The sequence below is a fragment of the Thermobia domestica genome, chromosome 5, assembly GCF_964235325.1.
Source record: "Thermobia domestica chromosome 5, izTheDome1.hap1.1, whole genome shotgun sequence".
Classification (NCBI taxonomy): Eukaryota; Metazoa; Arthropoda; class Insecta; order Zygentoma; family Lepismatidae; genus Thermobia; species Thermobia domestica.
The window spans coordinates 16,296,985-16,323,171 of record NC_137458.1 but is presented as its reverse complement, the minus strand read 5'-3'; the positions used below and the strand labels follow the sequence as shown (position 1 = coordinate 16,323,171).

Here is a 26,187-nt window from a genome sequence, read left to right as displayed (position 1 = left end):
TTTTCATATTGTTGGACGAAAGCCATTACAAATTATCAACAGTTTAGATTTTCTTTCTTTCCTTTTCCTTTCTTTACAAACAATAGTATAGAAACTTCTAGGCTGATTTTAAGAATTGAAAACCTTTTTCTAATTCTTAACACTACTTTATCTAAGTCTTATTCAACTTCGTGCATGAGTGGATTGGATTAAGGGTTTTCACTGCAGCGAAATTAAACTAACGCTAATTTTAGAGTTTTTCTGTAGTATCTTTAAAACAAGTAAAAATGTTCGAAAAGCAGAAACGTAGTGCACTAGACAATACGATTTTGCATGTGATACCTTTACCACAATTCACCTATCTGCTTTTGGTATGTAGCTATTTAAAGAACCCGCAAAAAATGCTAAATCTATCTACAGTTGCAAATCGAAAGCAGATAGATGAGTTGTGATAACGGTATCACATGCCAAATAGTACTGTCTACTTCACTACGTTTCTGCTTTTCGAATATTTTTATTTGTTTTGAAGATATTACAAAAAAAAAAAAAAAAAAAAACCTCTAAAATTAGCGGTAGTTTAATTTCGCTGTTGTCAAGACCCTTAAGATGGCGGGAGGCGATCAGGACAATCAGATTCACCTAAGGAAGCGCCAGACTTGAAAAAGGTTGAGAACTACTGCTATAGACATTATTTTTAAATGTGATTTATTTAAACAAGAAGAAATGAATTATTCATACATCTCTTATAAACACTTGGTTTTTGACCCGTATAATACCAAAGAAATATTATAACTAAATAATATATATAGTACATTCGATCATTATTAAGGAAACAAGAAACGTAAAATTGGATATCTAACAAAATAAGAACGTAGGTGACAAGAATCAACATCCGCCCCTAATAAAGTTGATCTCCAAAAGAGGCTAAAATGAAATTGAGGGGACCGAGATTCATTTGCCATCTTTCATCATTTGGATTAATTTTACATTCAATTTACTATGATACAAAACGATTGTTAGTAACATCACGTAGTGACATGGGTGACTAGGTCTGAACCGCTGAAGATTTTAAACCTCAATTGAGGTGATAAACAAAAATGAAATTTCATTTCCGAGATTTACCCGCCAGCACTCATCATCATCTATGATTTTCATCAATTATTTACTTTAAAATTACAATCTTATTAAAAAAAAAAAAAAAAAACTCAATAATATACTGTAAGAAGTTGGAACCTAGGTCTGCATCTAAAGATAAAGATCCTCAGTTGATGTTAAGAAAGAAAGAAAGAAAGTAAAATCTATGGACAAAAAGTATATTATGTATTTAAAAAGTAACGTCAATTAAATTGTTTACTCTTAGTTTGCCAAAGTCTAAAAATGAATTACTCGTTTTCTACAAAAGCCAATCATTTACAAGCAAACTTGATTACAAGGAAGTATATAAAGCAGGCAAGTAAAAATGAAAGTTGGATTAGCGATTCTCAAATATTTGACAATATAAATGTAATTCCTTTTTATCTAAAACTACCTTTGTTTCAGGAAGCATTTGTTAAATCAATAATTTGCTTTAGAAACCCTGGTAGATACCGTAGCGCAGAGTAGGGTAGGCTAGCACAGCACAGAACAGCGTAGAATACAGTAGGATAATATCTACACGTTGGCCACAAAGCCCCGTTGTCCCTGAAAATACGTAACATAAACCACTAAATGTACGTAAATAACTATATGGAAAGAAGTAAATGACATGAACCACGGGTTAAGTTCCAAAGTTGGGCGTCCGTTTCCAGCAAAATTTTTAAAATTTACAGGGAAGATATGAATAATTTGATCGTTTGTGTGCTTGATAATATATCAGGATCTCGAAAAATATCTTTATTTGTTATATATAAACGGTTACAAACATGGGACTATTCGGCGAGCGGAGGGAACTACTTGGCGCAAGGTAACAGAATAGTTGCATTGTGGGAAAGTAACGAGCATTTATATTATCAACATGGCGGCCAATATACGAAAACGATGCACAGGATGTGAAGTGACTGTGTTAAATTTCGTGAAGCAATACGTTGATAACGAGCAAAATCTTCTAAAACTATGTGAAGAGCATGAATTAATGAATCTAAGAACAAATTTTGGGAAGTATGCAAAGGAGGTGACAGCGAAGAAACGTGGAGAAAGTGATTGTTCTCAGTACAAACCGAAGTACTAAGGTAAGTGAAAGAAAACTATATTAATTAGAGTTCAATGAGGACTGAAAACAACGTGCCCTGCGGGGCTCTAACCCGCCTTCACTCGCTAACGCTCGATCGGCAATAATGTGTGAATTAAATAGCAAACTTTGTTCGGACGTTCAAGGGAACCTCTGTTGTATATGCAAACCAAATGTAACCTCACCTAACCTAACCTAACCTCTCCCTTACTTCACGATGTAACGAAAGGAACCCTAAAGTCAGTTAACAACGTAGGAATTGAAAAATTATGAATTTTAATAGTTTTTATGAAGATTTTGCTCGAAAAGTATTGGACGCCCAACTTCGGAATAAATGCCTGAACGACAATGCTTTCGAGAAGTCTGTCGACCGTCATTCTTATGACAAAGGATAATATGTCGCCAGGTTCTGTGTGACAGTTTGTAGAGCATTGCAGCTTTAACTTAAGCTTGTTTCACAGCTTCTGTCAGTTTGGCAGTGGTATTGTAATTTTTTTTCAACAATGCCCTTTATGAACCCATACAGCGCACTATCACAAGTGGTGAGGTCTGAGCTTTGTGGTGGCCAGACAAGTAGTCCGGCAGACCCGGACTACCACGACCAATCCAGCGCCCAAGAAAGAGTTCCGTAAGATACTCGTGTATGGCGAGGGCATATTGAGCAGGTGCCCCATCATGCTGAAACCAACATGTCTCTTTGATTCCGTGCTTCTCCAAGAGAGGAACAAACAAGTTCTGCAACATGTCCAGGTATCGCTGGTGATTCACAATACCGTGGAAAAAGAACGGCCCAAGACGTGTCTGCCTTCCACGCCTGCCCATATCATTACATGCGGGAGATTCTGTTTCAACTTTTCATAAAAATGTGGATCGTCCTTGGATCAAAAGATCACATTGCGTGCGCGAGAACTCTTGTAAATCGCACACTCATCGGTAAAGGTCACTTTGTCGCGTTTTGGTATCGTGTCGAACATCTGAAGGAATGCCACACATGCCCCCACTCTCCGATCCGTGTCAGCGTCCGATAATTCTTGCACGGGGATAGGTCGATATGTGTGTGGGCCTAAGTCTTGTTTCATGTGCATTTATAAAGTGGTAACGGGAAAACCTACATTAGCATTTATCAAGGCATAACTGAACTTTGTGCCCATCCTGTACACGTAGCGTTCTTGAATAAATAGTAAATTTTGCTCGAGATCAATTACATTGCTCTAGAACATGAGATAATTCAACGAGTACTTTCAATGCATGGCCATATTTCGAATGGATGTGTGATTAGTTTTATTACAAGTCTTAATACGTTTCTTCCGTTTCAGGTCTTTCAGTTTGCTGACCGGGAAAGAAAAGGATGGCTTAGCCGAACGGATTATAAAGTGGCCATTACAGCTCTTCTAGGATTTAAACCAGGAAAGGTAATGGAAGCTATAAAGGGCTATTGTAAGTGATTGTCGGGTTTTTCAACACTTGTTGCAGATAGAGCATATGAAACAACAGAAGAATAAGTTATTTTTGATTTATAGGACAACTTGCACAAATATTTACGCATGCACAATGTTAACACATTTAGAATAGAAAGGCGTATGATTAGGACTGGAGAACGAGCAAGCCAGGAAGAAACAAACAAGCAAACAAAAAAAGTCGCATGAGATGACAGGAGAGGGGCTGGGCAAGATAATAATTTGTAATCGTTTTCAGTTACACGCTCGATCCATCCATAGTAAACACTGGTTCGAATATGCTGTAATGCCTCCATAGGGTGGTGCGCCGTCACCCTTTGGTGTCACTATGGAGTTGTTAATGACCTTGTTCAATTGGGAAACAGTCATTGGATGAGCATATGGAACTAGGCAATTCTCGTTAGTTGCTTTACTTCCACGAAATTTAAGCAGACAAAATACGCTTTCCTTGTCGTTTGTTGCCATATTGCAAAACCTGACTCCCAGCGATCAAATTCGGAACTATCACTCTAGTTATACATGTTTCACATTTCATATTCTGCCTACAAAACAATACTGAAATCTCGACATTCATAATAACCCTGTATCAGTGGCGTACGCAAACATATATAAAACATTTACTATATTAATATATGCATACAAAAATAAGTATAGCTATCTTGTATTTAAATAATACCCAACTGGGGAGTATATGAATGTCAAAATGGGTGTTAAAAATCTTGTATACCTACTGTAATACCCTGACATGTGATTCTATTTACGCACATCAACCACGTGCGTCTTACTACGGAGTACTATGGCTGCAGACAACAGAGACAACAGCGCCACCGCATCACCTGGAGCACCTACATAACCGAGGAGAATTTAATAATAGCCATGAATTTCGACTGATTAGATCCTCTTTCTTGGTTTGCAGTGGAGCCTTGGAGGTGGAAGTACCTCACCTAAACCCAAAGGGCCTTATGCAGAGTCGTTTTGACGTGTGATTATCGTTATACTAAAGGCTGATTACTGAAGGAAACAAATGTTAGTCGAATTCTTTAGAACGGCACTAATCACGCGTCAGAACGACTCTGCATAAGCCCTAAAGCCTCTAGCTTGTAATGGAGCTTCTGGCTTTCCTTCCCTCCTGGCTTGTGGGGGCCGCGGTGGCTCAATGGTAGAACGTTCAACTCTGGTGCTTGGGGTCACGGGTTCAAACCCTGCTCCCGCCAAGTGAACTTTGTGCTGGACAAACACCGTGTGCGTGGGTTTTCTCGGGGTTCTCCCGTTTCCTCCCACTTTCTTCATTCCATCATTTCACTCATCTCTCATCATCACCTCCTCCTTTAGCCTAACCGGCATAACCATGGGACGTAAAACTCAATAATTTCATTTCATTTCATTCCCTCCTGGCTTGCAGTGGAGCCTTGCGGAAACATTCTCTCTCTCTCTCTCCCTCTCTCTCTCTCTCTCTCTGCTTGCAGTGATGCACTGGGAGATTCCTTATCGCAACACCTGCTTAGCTTGCAGTGAAGCATTGAGAGTCCTACTCGTCCTCATGTAGCCCACTTACTGGGGAGTCTCTCCTGAGACCGCCACGTCAAAGGGACATCTACTTTACCCAAACATTAGAAAATTTGTATATATTTTTGTATTGTAGTAGAATTTTGTACTAAAATCTGGTAGTAGAAGAAAATTGTAATTCCGGATTCCGGACTAATTTGTTCTACTTACGCTCCATTAACAGGTGCATAAGCAGATCTTTACAATATAGTATAGTATACTGTTTCTGAATCGTCGGTCCACAGACAGGCATTTCCCTGCAAATTATTATTTTGAAAAGTCTGACTACTATTATTTAAAATAGATTATTCTCATACACAAAGTTATTAAAGCCTGTGACAAACATCTTGGCATTTCAGCTAAACGAATAAAACGCAAGCTCTGACGTGACGTTGCCAAGTGGTAAAGGAGTGTGGCTATGGCTTGGCTAAGCAGACAAACTACAGCGCAAACAGGTGGCAGGGGATAGACGTGGATGTGTACAAAATAAACGTGGCAATACCGCTGGTCTCTCATTTGCTAGCAGCATTTAAAGGGAACTTGGAGCGCCACCTTCAAATGCCAAAATGTTTGGCACGCCGTTTAGAAAATAAATAACCTTTTTCATACTGCACATTACTATGACTTTTACAAGGATAAAGTATACCTGCTTTATGCCCAATAGTCTACATCTGCAGCGCAATCTTTTTGACGAACCATTCACATAACTCTTGTTCCGTCCCTGAGAAAATGTGACCCTTGATGCAATAAAGATCCAGAAGTGAATTTCAGCAGCATCTCTACTTTTCAACAGCGGCCGCCGTGGCACAGTGATAAAGCATTCAACTCTAGTGCATGGGGTCCCTGGTTCGATCCCAGCTCGCGTCAAGTGAGCCTTTCGGTGGACAAACACCGTGCGTGTGGGTTTTGTCGGGGTTCTCCCGCTTTCTTCATTCCAACATTTCATTCATTTCTCATCACCGTCTCCTTTAGCTCACACGGCATAACCATAGGACGTAAAACTCAAAGATTTCATTTCATTTTCCTAACTAACCAACTCTACGGGCTATAGAACCCGGAAGTTCAATGCCATATTCTCAAAAGTTCTCCACTGGCTTATATCCTTACCCAATTGGATCCAGCTTCTACTTTGTATTCCTATTTCTGCGAGATTTATCTTAATATTAGTGTCCTCCCATCTGCTCCTAGGCCTTCCTGATGGTCGTTTTCTGATTGGACTTCCAGTGAAAACTTTGACAGCGTTCCTACTTTCTTCCATTCTGGCTACATGACCTATTCATCAGAACCTCCTAAACTTGATAACCCTAACAATATTTGGTGAACGGTATAAATTATGCAGTTCCTCATTATGAAATTTCAGCCATTCCGCATTTCCGTTCCTCTTGGGTCCGATTATTCATTCCAAAATCTTGGTCTCAAACATTTTCAGTCTACATTCTTTCCTCAGAATAAGCGACCATGTTTCGCAACCACACAGAACAACAGGTATAATTATCGTTTTATATATTTTAACTTCAAATTCCTCGACAGAATTCGCGACGACGAGAGATTTTGAACTGAATAATAATACGAATTCCTGCTTTTAATCGACATTTAATTTCTTCACGAAAATGGGTTTCATTAATATTAATATTTCAAAAATTTTTCTACTTTTCAATATTCTGGAAATGACTTAGATGATTAAAACATTATTGTTGCTAAGTCAGGATAATATAAGGGATACAGTGCAATGTGGGAGAAGAATTCCATCATCTAGAAAATCTAAAGTCTAATGGGCAGAAAGATAGTGACGTACGAATGATACCGCATGAAAGTTGTACCTTCAAAATAAACTCTCTGACCTTATAATATCAAAGAAATTTCAGTAATTTCATATCATTCTTCAACACAAAAGCAAATATATGAGAATTTCATCAAGGTAGGATTCAAACACTCGATTTTATATTCTTTCAGGCAGGGGCGGATGCAAGGGGGAAGGGCGATTGCCCCCCGGAAGAGGAAACTTTCTTATTTTATATATAAATAAAACCCATCCCAGAGTTTGGAGCTCTTAAAGGTACAACCCACCGCCCCCCCCCAAAGTCCGTCCTGGATCCGCCCCTGCTTTCAGGACACGCGTAACTTTTGTGTATATACATTAATATAGTAAATATTTTATTTTTCCATAAAATCTTGCTCAAGGAGGTGTAAAACTCCTACCCCTCCCTGTGAACGCCACTGCTTTAGTATGCGTTAATGTTTTTAAATACATCACTATTCCTGAATATTTTCTCGTTATGTTCTATAGCTCTGAGGAACCATTACGAGTACTAGCAGCTACTTGCACTAAGCTAACTGCATTGGGACGATACACAGAGCTCTCAATATGACATCAACAACTGAAGATCAACGAAAGACTGTTTTTGAATTGCTGGTTAGGGGTTTCAGTTATTTAAGTATGATTTCATTTCAAGAAATGGTAATAACTGGAAGTCGGACCAAATAATATCGATACAACAGATTTTACATCGAAGAAAGTAAAGTAAGATGATCAGGAAAGAAAATATCAATAAAATCACAATTGTGTCTTTGTAAGCACGGGTTCGTAACAGATGGAGACAATCAGGTGTATTTACTGGATTAGAAAGATACAACACGACAATGGAGACAAGGGCGCAGATTTCTCTGTAAATTTGGGAGGAGGGCAATTAGATGCAGGAGGCATATATGAGGATTTTAAGACAAATTGCTTTCAAATTATGCCAAATATTGTATATTCTTAAATACAATAAGGGGAGCCCACATGAGCTTTAGGGGGCCCGGGCCCCCTCGGCCCCCATGAATGGAGAACTCGGGCCAAATCATTGTGAATGGGTAATCTAACTCACCATAATCTTAATTCTAGCCGGTACTGTAATCAATGACGTAACTAAGGGGGTGGGGCAATCGAAGCTTGTGCCCCGGGCGCCGGATTGAGGGGGCGCAAAATTGGGCAAATATTTATTTTCACTATAAGACAAGGGACAGGAGTTTTAGCAAACTAAAGATCATAAAAAAATACCTCAGAAACTTAACAGGACAACAGCGACTCACCTTAGGATCATATCCATAGAGCGTAAGTTAGCTTCAAAGCTGTCTTTTGAGGATATTGTAAAAACCTTTGCAACCAAAAGAGCTCGAAAAGTTAAATTTTGGTTCCATCGATTTAAGAGATTTGTAAAATGTCCGACTATAATACTCGAGACAATAGCTTGACTGTTGTCATAATTAAATATTTTATTCTAAAGCAACAGACTGTTGATTCATTCTACACATATGCACATCCCGATATAATTCCAAAAACATTGTGATTTGCAGTTATTATGATAAGACTAAATCTTATTATGATGTGTTAAGCATGCTACTCACATATTATTTGGAAATCAAATACTAATAGTCTAGCAGAAATTGTCCAAATTTGGGCCATACCTTGCGTGGAGGTATGCTCAATGTTTTTTCCCCCTGTTTCTGATAGTTCAAAGTCCATAGAATCGAAATTCGGAAGGTGCCGGCTCGGCATTGTTGGGCATTTTGATTTACGCGACTTTTTTCAATATGGCGACTTGCGCATCATTTTTATGAAAATGTCATACATGCTATTATAATTCACTTACTACTCAGGCAATTGCAGTGATTTTTTGCACGTACGTTAAGATTGACTAATTAGAGTTTTATATCATATTATCATCCTGATATAAGAAGTAAACAGTGTTTCCAACCTAAAATCTTGTAAAAAAAAAAAATCGAGTTTTGAAAAGTTGAAGCATAATCCAAGGTACATGCTAAATAGGATATTGTCAAAATTTTCTAGTACATTTGGTTTATTTCTGACACAAAAATCAAAATATGTAGAGTATCCAGATAAGTTTTGCGGCTGCTCTGCCCTTTTTAAGTAACGTTCACATACTAATTATTACATATAAACTGAACTCAATATTAATTTTGAGTATAAATTAAGAGCTACTTTACCAATAAGAAAGTTCTATCCCTTTCATAAAATAGGTTGATTTTTTTGTCAGTTACGTAAGTATATTTCGTCTATAGAGTAGTTTTCGTCAGTTAGAGTGAGTAACAGTTAGCAACACTGCTACTTCGTAATCTTACCTTAAATAGGAAGGAAGATGAAGGAAAGTTAACCTAATTTATAAAAAAAAAATAGCACATTCTCATTGATGATGTAGTACTTAAGTTCCATTCAATATTAATATCAGTAAAAAAAAAAAAAAAAAAAAAAAAACCTATTTGTAGAATTACTGGGATTTAGTGCTATTCTGTTAGTACTTTACATCATAATGAAAAAAAAACAAAAAAAACAAAAAAAAACGGTGCTTTCATTGTTAACTTGTTTTTGAAGAAAAACAGAAACTTCTGCATACAGTAATTCTCCAATATACAGTGAAACCTCTGAATAACGGACACCAATGGGACATGAATTTTTGTCCGTTATTGAGAGGTGTCCGTTACAGAGAGGTTATAGAAATTTAATCTCACAACGGTATGCAATACTCTATTTAGAACGTACTTGAATTACTGGGAGGGATAAAGGAGAAATTCATTTCTGTTAAATAATATTATTACTGGGGGATGTTTTAATATATTCGTATACCGGTACTGCAAAAGATAATGCGGGTATGTTAATTTTCTTAAGTACATGTCATCACCCTGTAAACGTTTCTCATTTATTTCAAAATCTCAGAACCTTCTGAAAAGATGCGTTAGGAACCAAGTAATCAGCTAAACTCTTTTGTTTAGTGAAAAATGCATACTTTTTCCTCTACAAGGATAATAAAACACATTAGCAAGTGTCCTCTGAGAATACTCAGTACGGTTGCGGAAGAAACGTGTGTGTGTGTGTGTTTGTGTACTGGCGCGGTATCTTCGTTGGCGGAATGAATGAAAAGGCATATGGGACTGCATATTTTTATTGATCCAGCCCCAATCACAAAGAATACTTTCTTAGAGAAATTGAAAAAGGAAGCCGGGAAAACTCCAACCAGACTTGTTCCAGTATCATAAGTAAAAGAAAAATGTTGCTTCCCCCCCCCAAAAAAAAAAGTAAGAGAGGAAACATTGCTTGTTGAAAAAGTTATTGTAAAACAATGTTTGTTTTGTTATCTATGAAATTGTCGGGAAAAATGGAAGGCCCAGAGGCAAAAGGACTAAATTTGTTAGGGAAGGGAAGATTGTTCGCATAGAATTCTCGGCCATACGACTGACGCTACATGAGTGTTATCGCGTATTGAAGGTTTTCTAGGATTTCCACAAGAAAGCAGTTCATTGCGGGCAGAAAAAAAGAATAATTTTAAATTCAGCTTGAAGCTGTTCTGTTTGATGGTTCACCAGGTCTAGACTTCATGATAGATATACTTGTGAGGAATAATATATCGCATAATTGAGAATAATTCCTGTCCGTTATGAAGAAGTTATTGAAACGTCTGGGGGGAAAAAGGACTGTCCGCGTCCGTATCTGAGAGTGTCTGTAAAAGGGAGGGTTTTGTTCCATAAGGGAACATATAATTTTGCCGGGACAAAAATTGTGTACGTATTATAGAGGTGTCCGTTAAGGGAGGTTTCACTGTATTAGATTCTGAATAAAACAGTTAAGAAATCTTTATAAAATGAGTTATTTTCCAGTCAACTTTGCTCCAGCCGTGTTGAAATTTCGCAAACTGATAAGCTGATTGCTTTCGTATTGGGTATTCAGTCATTCATAGTCAGAGTTTTCGTCGTCGGGATCATCTTCATCGGCGAAATCTTCGTCTGGTTCTTCAGTTATTAAGTTCTTGAGTCGCGTTGCAGGATTTTGACAGTTTACTTCACCAAGACAGCTACAAAAACCAGTACACCTTAGGTTAGAATATGCGAAGTTACACTTGTATGAGCACACAGGACTTCTACATCCGCATTTAATCATTTATAGAAGTTGTGGCGGAGCAACTTCTGTTCCTGTAGGCATCTTTGCTGCTACGAGAGCCTTTGTTGAGCTATCATAACACCATCCATATTGTAAAGGATCAAGAGTAGGACCAGTTGGTTCCACTACAGATCTCCATATTGCACATTCAAGGTATGCTCGTTTCACATGTTTTGCAAAGGCTTCAGTTGTTGGTGGCAATGTTTTAAGAAGTGGAGCAAGTATTGCTTTATGCTCTCCGGAAACAGCACTCCAAAAGCGAAACCTTACGTCTGTCATTGTATCAAAAGTTTCTTTTACATAGCATGATCCTATAAACAGGAGCGTCATTTCAGATTTTTGCTTGGGGGGGGGGGGGAAAGACCCCTTGATATAAGTAAAATTTCGCGTTTTGATAAAATCTATATAAACCTCAAACTCAGGGGGGCAATTGCCCCTCCCTGCCCCCCCCTAAATGACGCCCCTGCTTATAAACCGTGTTGCCTCACTGATAATAGAATCTATATTAACATGTAGAAGTCCTAAAAGGAGTAACTCTGCCTTCTTGAAGCTTCTTAACTATTTTACCTTTATCAATTCCGTAAATGTTTTCTACACTATCACATCTTGAGAGAACGTGAGCTGCTAACAGCTAGTCAACTATGTCCTTATGTTTCATAACTGTTGCTTCTATGTCTATTACCATCCTGTTCGGTCTTGTCGATTCCATAACAACATTTGCTTTCAAACTATAAAGATTATAAAAATGAAGTAGTAGTAAAAAAAAAAAATAAAAAATAAAAAAAAAAACTGTATCATCACAAATCACTTTTAAGTTTTCACAGTTGCAATCTAATACTCTCTTCACAATACTGAACAATTAGTACATCAGCATCTTCATGTTCTGTTCGGAGGTCAATTCGTTCGATCACAACACTGTTCTAAATTTCAAGAGGCATTGCTTGTTGACTAATTATGGTACGGTAAGTGTTTGCAAGTTCTTCTCAGAGAATGGCCACTGTACTACATATTTGCATATTTTGTCTATGAGTCGAACTTTATATTTTTGTACACTTGCAAAACAACATGTTGGGGTGGGAGTTGTGCCATCAAATTGAGGCGATACTTTCTGGACCCTTTCTCTAGCGCTCTTTTGGACCTCGCCATGCTTTTAATGCTGCCTTCGACATATCGATCAAATATGAGACAAACTCTTGAGTGCCTAAGATGCTTCTCCAGATACTCAGAAAATTTAACAACATAATCTCTAACTGTTCCATTTGCTAGCTATGCAACTATCCACAATAGAGCACAATCATAAAGGAATACTTCATCAACTGCAGAGTAAAACCTCTCATGTGAGTTTCTCCAATTGCAACAGCATTATTCACATTAATGTATTTTGATGAGGTTACTCCAGATACTATATTTATAATTTATGATGGGTTGTTGTTTTGGTTGTAGAGGATCTATAAACTGTGCAAGCTTTAAATGTATTTATTCTCAATCATTCTTATCCAGAATAATTCATGCTGGAGATTCCTCTTTGTGATGCATTATAATCTTTTGTGAGTCGCAGTTCACTCTTATATCTTCCATGTCATTTTCTATTTGGTTGAAAATGTGTAGAGTAAGTGCCCATTTCTTCATTGCATTAGGTTTTAGAGAGACCGATAATACCCTCTACCTAGTAGATATGACCATATCGCATAAATGTGTTTTCTATGTACAAATTTGGTTTTCCTAGCTTCAGCAGTTTGGTATGCTTATCCTTTCGATATAGGTTGTACGCAACCATCTTGGATTCAAGGTGGCCATAGATTTTCAATTAAATTTTGTTTACATTTTGACCCGCCGCAATTTTGGACAGGGTTGTCATAGAAAGTCGAGATGTCCTCCATCTTCTTTCACTTAACAAGAGCTTTCAAACGATGTGCTCTCTCTCTTGCCGTTTGAAACTTTTTAGTTGGACCCCACCTGGGACCATGTGGGGACCCTGGGACAAGACGTTTTCACTTAAATCGTTGTATTTTGAAAATAATGCCACACTTCCTTTCCTGTTTTTACATTTGTCTCACCATTTAAGATTTATAGGGGTGACCATGGACTTTTCAATGAAGTTTTTGTTTACATTTTGACCCTCCGCCATTTTGCACAGGGTTGTCGTAGAGGGTCGAGTTGCTGCGTTTTCTTTAATTTTACAACAGCTTTCAAACTATGTGCTACTTAACCCCCATGCCATTTGAAAATTTTGAGTTGGATCCCGTCTGGGATCCTGTGAGGACCTTGGGGCATTTTTTTTTTTTTTTTTTTTTTTTTTTTTTTTATCCGAAGAAGTGTGTCCTTGGAAATGATAGGATATGTATTGTCCGAGTTTTCCACTTACCCAACCGTTTCCGAACAAATGACTCGGTTCAAACTATTCTGCCAGGTAATTTTTTGTAGTTCTTACATTACAAAATATGTTGTAACTCACGATATTCCGCCCGGTGGCACGTATAGCTTTGGGATTCATCTAGTTATAACATATCAAATGCAAACACAATTGTCTCGTTCGGATCTCAGCGGAGCCACTGCGTGACCCTTCCTTGTGAGTATTTGTATCATCAATTCCAGTTCTTAAGAACCTTTCACTCGATACAGACACGTTTCCGTGAGTCTTTAAAAAATTCGATCGCATAAAAACTAATTTTTATTCGAAATCTTTTACAGTAGGTACTATACGGCTATTTTATTCAATCCCTAATGCAATTTAAAACTCACAAATTATTTCTCTATTTAAAAGGAAATTAAATTACTTTTATGAGATAGATTACCAGTAATTAGTACCACCAAAATTGTACGCCACTACGCATTTTCTTCTCCGTTTTTAAGATTTATCTTCTTCTCTTTCATATTTTCTTGTTATATTATTTCTGTGTATTTGTACAGTCAGCGAAAAAAGTTCTTTCCACTTGGTAAAAAAAATATTTTGGGAATAACGGTGGTATAGCTGGAACGTACAGCGGTGGTATGGCAGCTCTGTCGTGACTATGTGGTTCACATACGCGCCTTTGGCGCAAGAAACCCAGCTTCGATTACCGGCGGGAGGCTATGTTGTTTGGATCCCACGTTACGCTGTAAGTCCACGTCCCATATAGCCTCGCTGTTGAAAGGGACGCAAAACTCAAATCATGCGTTTACCCTCGCTTCCCCCTTTGTCGAGTCATTAGTGCATTTGGTGCACGTGGTCCTGGGTTCAATCCCGGTGGGAAAGCACAAAAACTTAATGTCACAATCATCCACTTTCATTAATCATTCGTTGTCTTTTGCCCAAAGGGCACAAGTCTGGGACATCAAACTAAAAATCAACCTCGCCTATCACTAAACCCACATTATACAACGTAACAATGTAAACAAGCAGATTAACTTTTAAGAAAACAATGTGCAATCTGAGATAATACTTATATTTCTTTCCTTACAGTGGGAATGCTATGAAATATTCCGTGATCAATATGAGAAAAAATTAAGCTTCGAGGATTTCCAGCTGATCGCTTTGAAGAAGTTGGAGGCCATTGGTAATGAACAAATAATCAGAAACATATTTCAAGCAATGGATACAGACAGTAAGTATCGGTCAGATGATAAGCATTTAAAATTACTTGACTATATTAGACTATATTGTATTAAAACAAAACGTTGCTTTCAGTTTTTTAAAAAATCTGTTTCCAGATAATGTAAGCATATATGCCATGTCATTTTAAAACATATCATAGATCACAGTTAATGTATTGCGCCCATTATTTACAGGGATAGGGGACCTTGGAACAGTATATTTCTTTTTTATTTTAGAACAGTCACTAGGGATGCGCACGAGACGAGTAGAGACAGAATTTTCCTGACAAAATTTGAGTCGAGACACGGCTCTTCCAAAAAATATATATTTTTCGAGTCGAAATCACTTTTACAGCAAACTTTCGAGACGAGACAGCCACAAATTTTGTCTCCTGCGTATCCCTAACAGTCACAGTTTTTAAAAGACAAAGGTGAGTTCAAGTTACAATATCTAGCCTTCAGCAAGATCGCCCATGTTGTGGTTTCCAGGAAGGAGGGGCAAGTATAAGCGACGTTTCAAAAATAGTTTCAAATTTTGCTGTAACTAATGTAAAAATTCTATTGGATTTTCGATATTCTGAAGTACAATTTCCTCTAGGGGGGCGAACGCCCCTCCTTGCTCCCCCTGATGGGCGCCCTTGGCCTTCAGAGGCCTTGTTTCATCCGAAGACTCTCTCTGACTAGTTCTAATCCATCGAAACAAAGAACCCTGCATTGCGTATTTCATCTCTTGGTTGTTGATGCATCGTGAGCGTAGGACCGAAAGCTAACATTGTGCTGCAGTGGTGAATTTTACTCGCTTCGATGGCCCCCAAGCTCACCCGATATTAACCCAATTGAACAGACACCTTTAGGACATCATTGAATATCAGATCCGAGCTAATAGACACCGTTCGTAGAATTTACAGTAATTAAGTGACTTGGTGTGCAGATGCGGTGCCATGTCTCCAGCCACCTACCAAGGTCTCAATTGCTTCCACGCCAAATCGCATTGTTGCTATCCTGCGAGCCAAAGCTGTACATACTAGATAGTCATAACGTTCGGGCTGGTCAGTGTATCTTAAAGAAAAGGAAACTGTTTTACGTTATTTGGAAAAAAGTCTTACTGACTGATTCGGAGATACAGTAGATGAGAGGTATAAAGAATACTGCAACTTATGGACGACATCGAAAAGAGTAATTTTTACCGTACAGAATAGAATTTCCTAAATTCTTGGCAAGAATCTGCCGGTGATGGCACGCACAATATTCATGTCCATCAGTAGCGTAGCCAGGATGTGTGTTTGGGGGGAAGGGGGGCTAGTGCTGTTATAGGTACATATAAAAAAATTACAAACAAAAATATATATAAACATAAAAATATATATATAAAAAAATACAAACATCAAAGTACCAAAGTACACTGTCGGACCTTTTTGGGGGGGCGGCCCCTCTTCCCTACGCCAAGATGTCCATCATGATTTTAGATGCATATATCCATGAAAAATTACCTTGTTATTGTAGAGATCATCAGTTTTTGCTGATTTTTCCGCCAATCAATTTTACGTCTTTAAATTAGTTAATTTTAGATACTAGAAATTAATAACTTTTAATTCTTATTTTAGAGAAAGGATTCTTGGTGTTGAGAGACTTGGTGAATGCCCAGAACGCAGTTTTTAAGCATTCCTGGAAATCTACAGTCAACGAATTATTCCACGCTGCAGATGAAGATGGCGACGGGAAAATTAGCTTCCGAGAATTTTATCAATTAATTATGCATCAACATCTATAGTTGCTCATTATATTATACTCTTTTCAGAAAAAACGAAGAATAAATAGAAATCATACATTTAATAATTTAAAAAATGTGAATTTTGTTTTATTATTATTATGGTTGTAAATATAGGAGTACGTATTTTTTATTTATTTTTTGTCGGATACATAAGGTGTGTCAACAGTCTCTGAACAAAGATTTTAAGGTAACAAATTTTGTACCTGATCAAATTGATTAAAAATCTAAAAACTGTGAAAACACGTCACTTCTAAGACATGAGGGGTCACGCGTGCAATTTTGTTGGCTAGTGCTATGAATGCAAGCCATGGTGCATGAACTGACATAGGTACTTATGTCTTTGGTAATATAAAAGAAAATCGGACTTCTAGTATAGACTTCAGGACTTCTTTCATATATATACAGGGTGTTTCAAAACAACACCGACAACGTTTGGGAGGTGATTCCTGACACCAAAATAAGACAAAAAGTATAAGTTTGTGGTTTTCGAGATTTCATTGTCGAAAAGATTGAACATATAAACGTCCACAAACATACAAACTTTTCTAGCATTTTAACATATTGATACTAGCCTTAACTCAAAAATATATTAAATTCTGTGTCAATTGTGTGGAAATAAAATATTATTCTGATGCTAGATGTTTTCATGGAAAGTCCAGTCCCAAGCATGCTTCCGGTTACTTTACGTATTTGAAAGGAAGTACCAATAAAATATAAAAGTCAAATGTACAAATTAAACAAACATTTTTACAGTTCAGATGGACATTTATGCAGTCTTAACAAATACAAGGAAAAATTAACTGATTCATACACATATATAGAAAAAATCGGATTTCATACAAACAACATATACATACGATTCATCACACAAACAATATCCATACATATGACACTATAACAGCGAAAATAGGTAAAGCTCTCTTTGTTTATACAAAAGTATGAAATCCATCTAAACACACATCACTAACATTTTACATACAGAGTGTACCAAAAATTACTACGGCGTGATAACTTCTTAAGAATTAAGTGTCCAAATTACTTAAATTAAAAAACTTCGAATCTTTTAAAACAACAAACTTTTTTTTCTTTTTCTTATAGTCATTTGGCCTATTAGTTCATAATTACAATCTCTAGAACTTTTTCTGACGTCATTTGGGCATTTAATTCAGAAGTTATTAGCTCTAAAATGACTTTTGGCACACTTGGTATGTACATATATAAATCACAGACTCATATGAAGTCTTAACTGAAGTGCACTATCATTGGAAAAATACTTTTCTTTGTTAAGCTTCTCTTAGAACTTAGATATTGCTCAGTGTCTACTCCTCAAACAGGTACTGAAAGCATCTTTTAATTACTGAAAGTCCTGGCTAGCGAGCCTAAAGAAGTACGAATCTTTATCTTGTAGTAATACGTCCGGAGATTCGAACTCTAACACCTCTCCATCACCCATGACTAGAACCCTAGGGAAAAAAAGAACATTTTTTTTTCAGTAATCATAGCATTTATTTAGTGTGCGAACAAGATAACCGTAAATCTTATTCAAAGGCATATCACTAGGATAACAGATGTAATCCATATGAAGGGTAAGGGGAAAAAACAAGGAATGTCCATGTGTGTGCTTCAACGAGTGCTTTAGCCTATCTGTTGGTGACTCTTGGTACTATTTCAATGCGTACAATAACGAATGGACAATAGCCTTGTAACTTTATTAAGTAATCGTTTGTGTAATTCAACCTTGTTCATTTTGTACGCCGTTTTCAATATTTAAAAGCGTTTTTTCGAAAATGCAGTTTTGTGACATTCCTTCTTTTTTTTCCCCTTACCCTTCATATGATCTCATACCAAAAGTTGCGTGGGTGTTAGAAAAATGAAATTAAATATTTCCGTTTTACGTCCACGATTATGCCGCCTAGGCTAAAGGAGATAGTGATGATGAGAAATGAATGCAATAGTGGAATGAATAAAGTGGGAGGAAACGGGAGAATCCCGGGAAAATCCACGAACACGGTGTTTGTCCATAACAAAGCCCATGTGACGCGACTTGGGATCGAACCAGGGGCCCCATGCACCAAAGGTGAACGCTCTACCACTGAGACACCGTGGCCTTGCCTTATGGGAGAATTCGTTCTTAACAGTTTAGACTTACATTAAAGTATGTCTACGTAGATACGCATGTCACAGGTGAAAAAAGATTTGCATTATTTACACACTGGTCTATTAAAATATTATTACAATTTGTCCCGTAGACTTTACAAATATGTACTTAGGTAGATCCGTACAGTAAATACGCACCATTTCTTGTTCGAATATAAGAAGAATCGATTATTTGAAATTTAACAGCACCACTATCAGTAGTGTGTACCAAATAGGGTTTGCAAGAATATTAGTTTTATTCCTGTCCTGAAAAGGAAAAGCTTTAACTCTGGCAGGCCTCAGACCTTAGTCTGTTTCGTCATTTGCACTAAACTTGTACTTCAGGAATATTAGTTATACTTGCTCCCCGTTCTTTTGGTGTCTTACAGTACGGTACGTCATAGATTTAAAACCAGAACAGTGGTGGTAAGAGTTTGAACGAAGAACAGTCTTCGAAATATGTGGAATGCTGTACATTGCATATGGAGAGAAAGCTATGATTCAAACCAAGGATTTTATCTGGCATTGTCAATTTTGCGAAGATCTAAAAGGCGCGATGGACCACTCCAAGTATGACTAACCGTAAACTAGTCTTAATGACTATAGCAATGAAAAAGTTCCACAAAAACTTGTTGAAAATCTTTCCCAATCATTCTAGATGATTGCTAAAGATGTTGGAATTAGCAAGGGCGTGATGATGAAGACTGACCTCAAGAAACTAGTGCAAGTTGCTCTTATTGCAAGACAATGTTCTTAATCACAAGGTTATCATTATTTAACAACTTCTTGCAGAGAAAAAGTAACTCCTGTGAGCCACCTACACTAGATTACAAAATATATTTTATTATTATTGGTTGGATGATTTCAAGTTTAGCATTACTTTCAGAACCGAGGCTACGTGAGACACAGACCTACAGAATTATTATTACTAATTCCTAAAAGTCAGACCCCAGCTCAACTGGGACTCTTATGAGTTTAATTTGGATACTAGTTTGTAATCAGGAATCCAGTAAGTTGTACAATCGTGTGGAAAAGTATGTACACTTGGTCAGGATCAGGGTTAGGATTTCTGGGTTTTCGGCATCTATGGCCACGTTCTTAACCCATCACTATGAGGGGAGACGTCCCTCGGCGATCACACTACCCGGGGAATAGGAGAGGAAGCAGCCTAAGCTATTATGTTAGATACCATCCCAGCATTTACCTAGTGTGAATAAGGAAAAACCCAGGAAAACCTCGATCAAGATGGATGGTCTGAAAAAGCTTTTTACACTTTTTCGACTGAGTGTCCTCATGGGAATCGCACGCAGGGCCACTCGGTATGTATACTCATGTCCAAAATTATTGTCGCATGTCTATAAGTATGTTGTTGTAGGAATATAATTTAATAGGGAATTCAAACCGTATTTCTTATAATGTTAGTATGTGTATACTCGGCAAAGACATGTATGTGAAAAATTTCATGTTAAAAGAGGAGTAAATAAGAACATTAAAACGAAAATAAGACTTTCTTGTCCATTTAGCAATATTTTGTTTTACTCATTCTAATTTTCGTATTTATAATTCTTTACCTATGAAATCTACCACAAATATACATTTCCCGATTATACACATAGTATCAGTATTAAAAGTATCCGCAAAATCATTATCAAATTATATTCTTACAAGAAGACAGTTATAGATATGTGACAATCATTTTGGATATGAGTGTATACTTCAGAGGAAGAAGTGTTAAGCACCAAGAAAAAATAAAGTTAGAAAAAATTAAAATAAAGATAAGATAAAATAAAGAGAAGTATTATTCCTGTTTACTAAGTCAAGTCTCGAAACACATGACATATTTTGAATGCATTTTGTGATTCTACCGAAATGCTTTATATAATAGTGTTTATATGTCAACTTCACATTTCTCACGTCAAATGCATAGTATAATAGAACTTATGATTAAAATATTTTTTCATCAATACCCAACAAATAAACTTTATTTGTTGTTACTTATGTAAGTATAAGGAACGATGGAACTTACCTGTCAGAATCCATGACAGTTTGAATCCTATGAGCAATTGTTAATACAGTACTTTGTCGGAATGACGAACGAATTGTACGTTGGATGTGTCGATCAGTCTCCTGGTCGACGTTCGCTGTTGCTTCATCTATGCACAAAATCTGTAGCGGAAAACAAGTACAAATATATATATTTTTAACTTGGAAATTTTCATTACCTCACCCTTACTTAATCTCAATCCCAACAGAGTAATTTCAAAGAAAACATGCCTTGTTTAAGTAAACTGAGTTCTTTTTTTTAATGAGTTAATCTGAAACATTTTTATTAAAGTTGGAGTGAATTTGCCTCTTTGCCCTTTAGTAATGTTAACCTGCCATAAGCTTTGCACTTCACTGGGAAGTCCACGTAAAGCTTTGGTTAAAAACCAAAACAAATAATCACAGTCAATTACTAGAAACATCTGATATGGGTAAAAGAGTATTAAAATAACATAGTGAAGTGGTAACTTCAGGGAACTGTTTTTATCATTTTTTTTTCTTTCTTTACTGTATATGTAGCTACCCGGATGTGTTTGTGTGGAAAAGGAATTATTCCCCACTCCTCTTCCAGTCTTCTGACAGGTTGAAGTCGAAATACATTTAATCATAAGTATAAAATGATTATTTTAATTATACTCAAACTTACTATTTTGCATTAGTAACATGTATGCTCCCATATCCGATCTTTGTCGGATTTGAGCATGCACGCAATTTTATGCTTTAAAAATCACGTAACATGATTTAATTCGTCCTAACTTTCAGAGGTGGCAGATCAATGCGTTTTCTATTAAGCACTCGCGTATGTCAATGTTAATTTCTTTTCTTTACGATCTATATTCTAAAAATTTTGTCAGTAGGTTACAGACATTTAAAAATAGATGGCCTGTGCATGTAAATACTTTGTGTAACTGCTGGTCGTTGTTAAGATTTGCCTAGTTACGGAATTCCACATGAAATTGACGGAAGATATAATGTGACTCACCTCTCCACATGTTTGAATAAGCCTTGATGTACTGATGAAAGATAAGCGGATCGTTATCCGAAATGTTTAGTTAATCGTTTTGCTACTACTGAAAACATGAAGATTAGTAACTTTGAAGTTAACTTAAATCAATGTTACGTTCTAAAGGGTCCGGCACAAACAATCTACACTTTCAACAGTTGGTAGCTCGCATGGCCGCGAACTGAGCATAAAACCGAGCAGGGTAGAGTGTAGCAAGAAGGATGCCATTTTAGTTACAACGGAGCGTTGGACCAAGACGCATCGCGCTTTTGATTGAATCGGTTTTCAAAAGTGATGATTGTGTAGCAGCTACGCAACGAAAGTTTCGACAGCAACATTGGGAGACATGAAACAGTAACAGAACGGCACACCATTCAGAGAGAGCTCCTTCGTGGCTAAGCGGTTAGCGTACGCGCCTTTGGCGTGGGAGACCCGGGTTCGATTCCCGGCGGGAGCTTATGTGGTATAGCCTCGCTGCTGAACGGGACGCTAAACTAAAATCAACTCAACTCAACACACCATTCAGAGGTGGATTAAGCTGTTTCGTGCTGCACCAAGTGTCCGTTTCGTGCTGCGGCACGAATAAGAAGCCACCGGGATAGCTGAGGACAGTGCGGACACCAGAAAACATTGAGAGGGTATAGAATGCTATTGATAGGAGTCCTAGGCGTTCAGTAAACAAGCATGCTGCAGTTTTACATAGGTTAGACAGAAATTTGCGCCGCATTCTCCACGGCGATTTTAAGTTATCATCCGTACAAAATGCAGGTGAACCATCAGTTATCCGAGTGCGACTATACTTTCCGGAAACAATTCAGTACAGATTTTATCAACCTATTGGACGAAAATAAGGGCATTCTTTCCAATATGATTATGTCGGAAAAGGCACACTTTGAACTGACAGGCCATGTCAACAAAGAAAACATGTGATACTGGAGTAATGTGAATTCACAGGAACTAAACGGAAAACCACTCCATATTGCAAAGGTCACGATTTGGTGCGGTGCTCCGGCTTCCAGGATTATTAAACCTTACTTTTTTAAAGATCATCACAGAAATGCGTTACAGAGGTCTACTGACGATTTTCGTGATTCTTGAATTACAGAGACAGGGCCAACTTCAATAAACCAATTTCAATATGTAAGCAGAAATTAACACTACACAACCTATTTACCTTTGCATTGTGAAGCACAGCTCGTGCTAAACACAGAAGTTGGCGTTGTCCAATGGACAAGAGCTGACCCCTCTCACCAACTTCTGCGTTCAGGCCACCATTTCGTCTAACGGTGGCGGCTAGATGGCATCGCTGTAAAGCACCCCACAGTTCAGCATCTGCATATTGACTAAGGGGATCCAAGTTCTCCCGAACTGATCCTGAGAATAAAAATGGGTCTTGCGGAATGATAGCGATACGTGACCTACAAAATTAATACAATAAATTACAACTTCTTTAAGTACAAACATAATATACACTTGACTTATCTTGTACAAGGTGTCCGAAAGTTATTGTGCAGTGGAAAAAGTGTAAGTTATAATTAAAACGAAGTTGTTCTTAACGATATTGCACTTTGTTTAAAGCATGAAATGAAATGAAAGGATTGTGCATAGTATGGAACACATTCCTGACGATAGAGCTAGGAGTGATCTGATATGTGTTGAGTAATTGCAGTCTTCAGGTTCTCTAGTGTGCGGACTGTTCTCTCAAATCCCTCTCTTCAGCGCAGCGCTCAAAGAGAGAAAAATTCACGGAAGTGAGATTAACAAACTTAGCACACCATGGTTCAGGTCTGTGAGCAGGATCGGTCAGTCCTGTTGGAATTAACCTTCATCGAATGATCGTTTAGCGAACTGACCTAGGAATGACTCCAGAATGTGACTGCGGTAACATCTTGTGCATATTGCCTCGTCAAAGAAAATTATTTCAATGACAAGCGTCGCATTGAAGGCATATCATTTTAAAGATTTCACTGCACAGTAATCTTTCCATCACCCTAGAGTACAATTAAAAAAAAAAAAATCACTGAGAAATCAACGAAGTACATAGGTACAAACTATTTCAATTCCATTGTCCTATTATGCATGCAACATACAGATTCAACCAAACCAAACAATATATATATATACACTTTAATAGATAACAACCGTGAACGTCTTCCCCAGTTGAATGGAATTAAAATAACAATGGTTTTCTATTAACAAAAATCCTTACTTGCATGACTATAAAATGAACTGTAACGTAAGCAACGTTCTCAAAATTGAAATATCACTTTAAAATACTCTTCTTATGCTCTTCAATTGAAAGCGTGTGCCGGCCATTTTGATTCACTATCTTACAGTCATATAAAGAACGAAATTTATTCTCCATTGCTATCTAAATTCTATCCAACTTCAAAAAAGGTACACAATATTATCTGTTAAAATGTGTGTCTATACTTTTTTGGCGCACTTTATATGACGCTTATAAATGATGGGTCATATATAAATCTGCGACTATAGATGAATGTTTCTCATATGTAACCTCATAGTGAGATGCAAGGGCACCTAAAATTATCAGCACAGCCCCATGGACTTAGCTCTATGGGATATTTCGAAATCTAAGGTATGCCTGCTGTAAAACGCCAGCATCTAAATCATCTGTGGGAGAGCCAAGAAGTGCTACTTTGGATTCTCATACAATGAAGGGAACTCAAAGAAACTTGACGGGATATTTGAGGATGTGTTGAAAATGGAAACTGACACGCGGGGAACGTTTCGTATGAACACGTAGATAGAATGCTCCTACCTCTATTATCCATTAAAGCTTGCTACCACATACAGTTTCGAGGCACGCCTCGCCCCTTCGTTTATGTGACTGATAAAGTTTCGCTGCTAGAGATATTGAATGTTAAAGAAATTTTTCATTCCCTTAGATTTCATTTTCTTGAAGATTCTTTCACTCTTCAAATTCCCTGAAGGAAAATCGCCAACGCGCACCGCTCTTCAACCTAGTTCAGAATTTTCCACTAATAATAGATCCACTAAAAATCAATCACACAATTCTTATAATCAGAAAACTTGTCATTTGATATTTTTTTTCTTCTTTTCGTGTAATTACTAGGGCTCGAAGTGACCTAAAATATGACAAAATGGTCAACAAAAAATACATGAATTCTTAACAAAAATTTATTTAAATTTTTAATACATATTTCAAAGAATAGCAATTTCTAAGTTATTTTGCCCTGAATTAAATATCTTTAATACATTAAGCGCCACGCCTCATAATTAGATTTTAATTCCGGGGCTAGCAGTGTTTACTAGCTTATTGAATAATACGTGAAGTTCGCATAACATATATGCACATGACCCCCCAGTAATAGACGAAGTGTGCATAAAATATATGCACATGGTGCTTAAAGTGTTAAGTTGTGTAGCACAGGCCACAGCACATTGTTGAGGAAAGGTCAAATAATTCTCTTCCCGTTTCTAATATTGGCAATAAGTGAAACTTGTCTAAAATATCATATAAAGCTAAAATACGGTTCAAATATGCATTTATATGACCAATAAAACCGTATTTTCCTTCACGAGAGCCAGAAATGTGTTTAGATTTAATTGAATATGTAAAAAGATGCCGGCATAAAAATATATCATAGAAACTCAACCTTTAGTGATTACAAATTACCGCAGAAGTTACGGCTTTTTTTTTTTTTTTTTTTTTTTAATCTATTTGAATACTCTACTTATAGGTTCTAAAATTTACATTAACTACGAATTATATACATTGGGGAAGCGGAAGAAGTGAACGCAAAAATATTTTTAAAGAAGTCTAGATATAAATCCGAAAACTGTCTTTTTAACACTCGAGATTACAATATACAAAAGACTGTACATAATGTTCTAACACAAGGAAGTCACAAGTCTTGCAATGTTTCAACATTCCATACAGGAGGCGCGTATATACATCGCAATCGATCGTAAGTACAAGGTCAAACTGGTCCCCAAGATGTAACATGACAAACGGGATATTTAACGCGGAGGCCGCACTCTGTTAGTATCTTTCGTCAGTTTTTAGTACAGTGACGATGACTGCCCAATAACGTCTGATATATGAACCACGGCACAGCAACTCGTTGGTTCCAGAAATTTCGTGCAAATTGTAAAAATGTCGAAAATCATCTATGGTCCAACCGGCTCGGGTAAAAGATTCTGAGGTCATACGATACGCCGTTGAAAAAAAACGGATCACCAGCACACGACGACTTTCAAACTAACTGGCCTGCAGTGCTTCACCTTTACGAACTCAAGAAAACTATCAGGAGCTGCCACATTGCGCCACATGAGTTAACCTTAGCTCAGGTCCAAGAGTAGGCGTATGCCAACAATTGCTCTAAAATCCGTGTGATGTGGGCTTTCTGAAACGGACTGTCACATGCAACGAACAATGGGTGTTCTTCCGAAATCTGGGTGTACAGAAAGAGTAGTTGAGCAAGAATTAACTTACAGAATCGCACGTTAGACAGGCCCGTTTCGAGCATCGAGTTATGGACTGCGTGTGGTGGAACT

General features: G+C 37.3%; 2 protein-coding genes across 2 annotated transcripts in view; one reads left to right on the top strand and one right to left on the bottom strand.

The window, feature by feature from the left end:
• Window positions 1–1,236: 1,236 nt before the first annotated feature.
• Window positions 1,237–16,753, top strand: LOC145685745 (EF-hand calcium-binding domain-containing protein 11-like). The gene is made up of 4 exons (XM_081758241.1): window positions 1,237–1,428; window positions 3,502–3,597; window positions 14,562–14,703; window positions 16,297–16,753. The coding sequence occupies exons 1-4, from the start codon at window positions 1,357–1,359 to the stop codon at window positions 16,461–16,463; spliced, it is 477 nt and encodes a 158-aa protein (XP_081614367.1). The 5' UTR covers window positions 1,237–1,356; the 3' UTR covers window positions 16,464–16,753.
• A 454-nt stretch (window positions 16,754–17,207) lies between these two features.
• LOC145685744 (ATP-binding cassette sub-family C member 10) overlaps window positions 17,208–26,187 on the bottom strand; it is a 91,827-nt gene continuing 82,847 nt past the window's right edge. The window contains exons 20-22 of the mRNA XM_081758240.1: window positions 22,820–23,063; window positions 20,626–20,765; window positions 17,208–17,926 (exon numbers count right to left, since the gene is read on the bottom strand). Of these exons, the coding sequence (XP_081614366.1) occupies window positions 17,818–17,926; window positions 20,626–20,765; window positions 22,820–23,063 (493 nt within the window). The 3' untranslated portion in view covers window positions 17,208–17,817. The remainder of the gene's footprint in view (window positions 17,927–20,625; window positions 20,766–22,819; window positions 23,064–26,187) is intronic.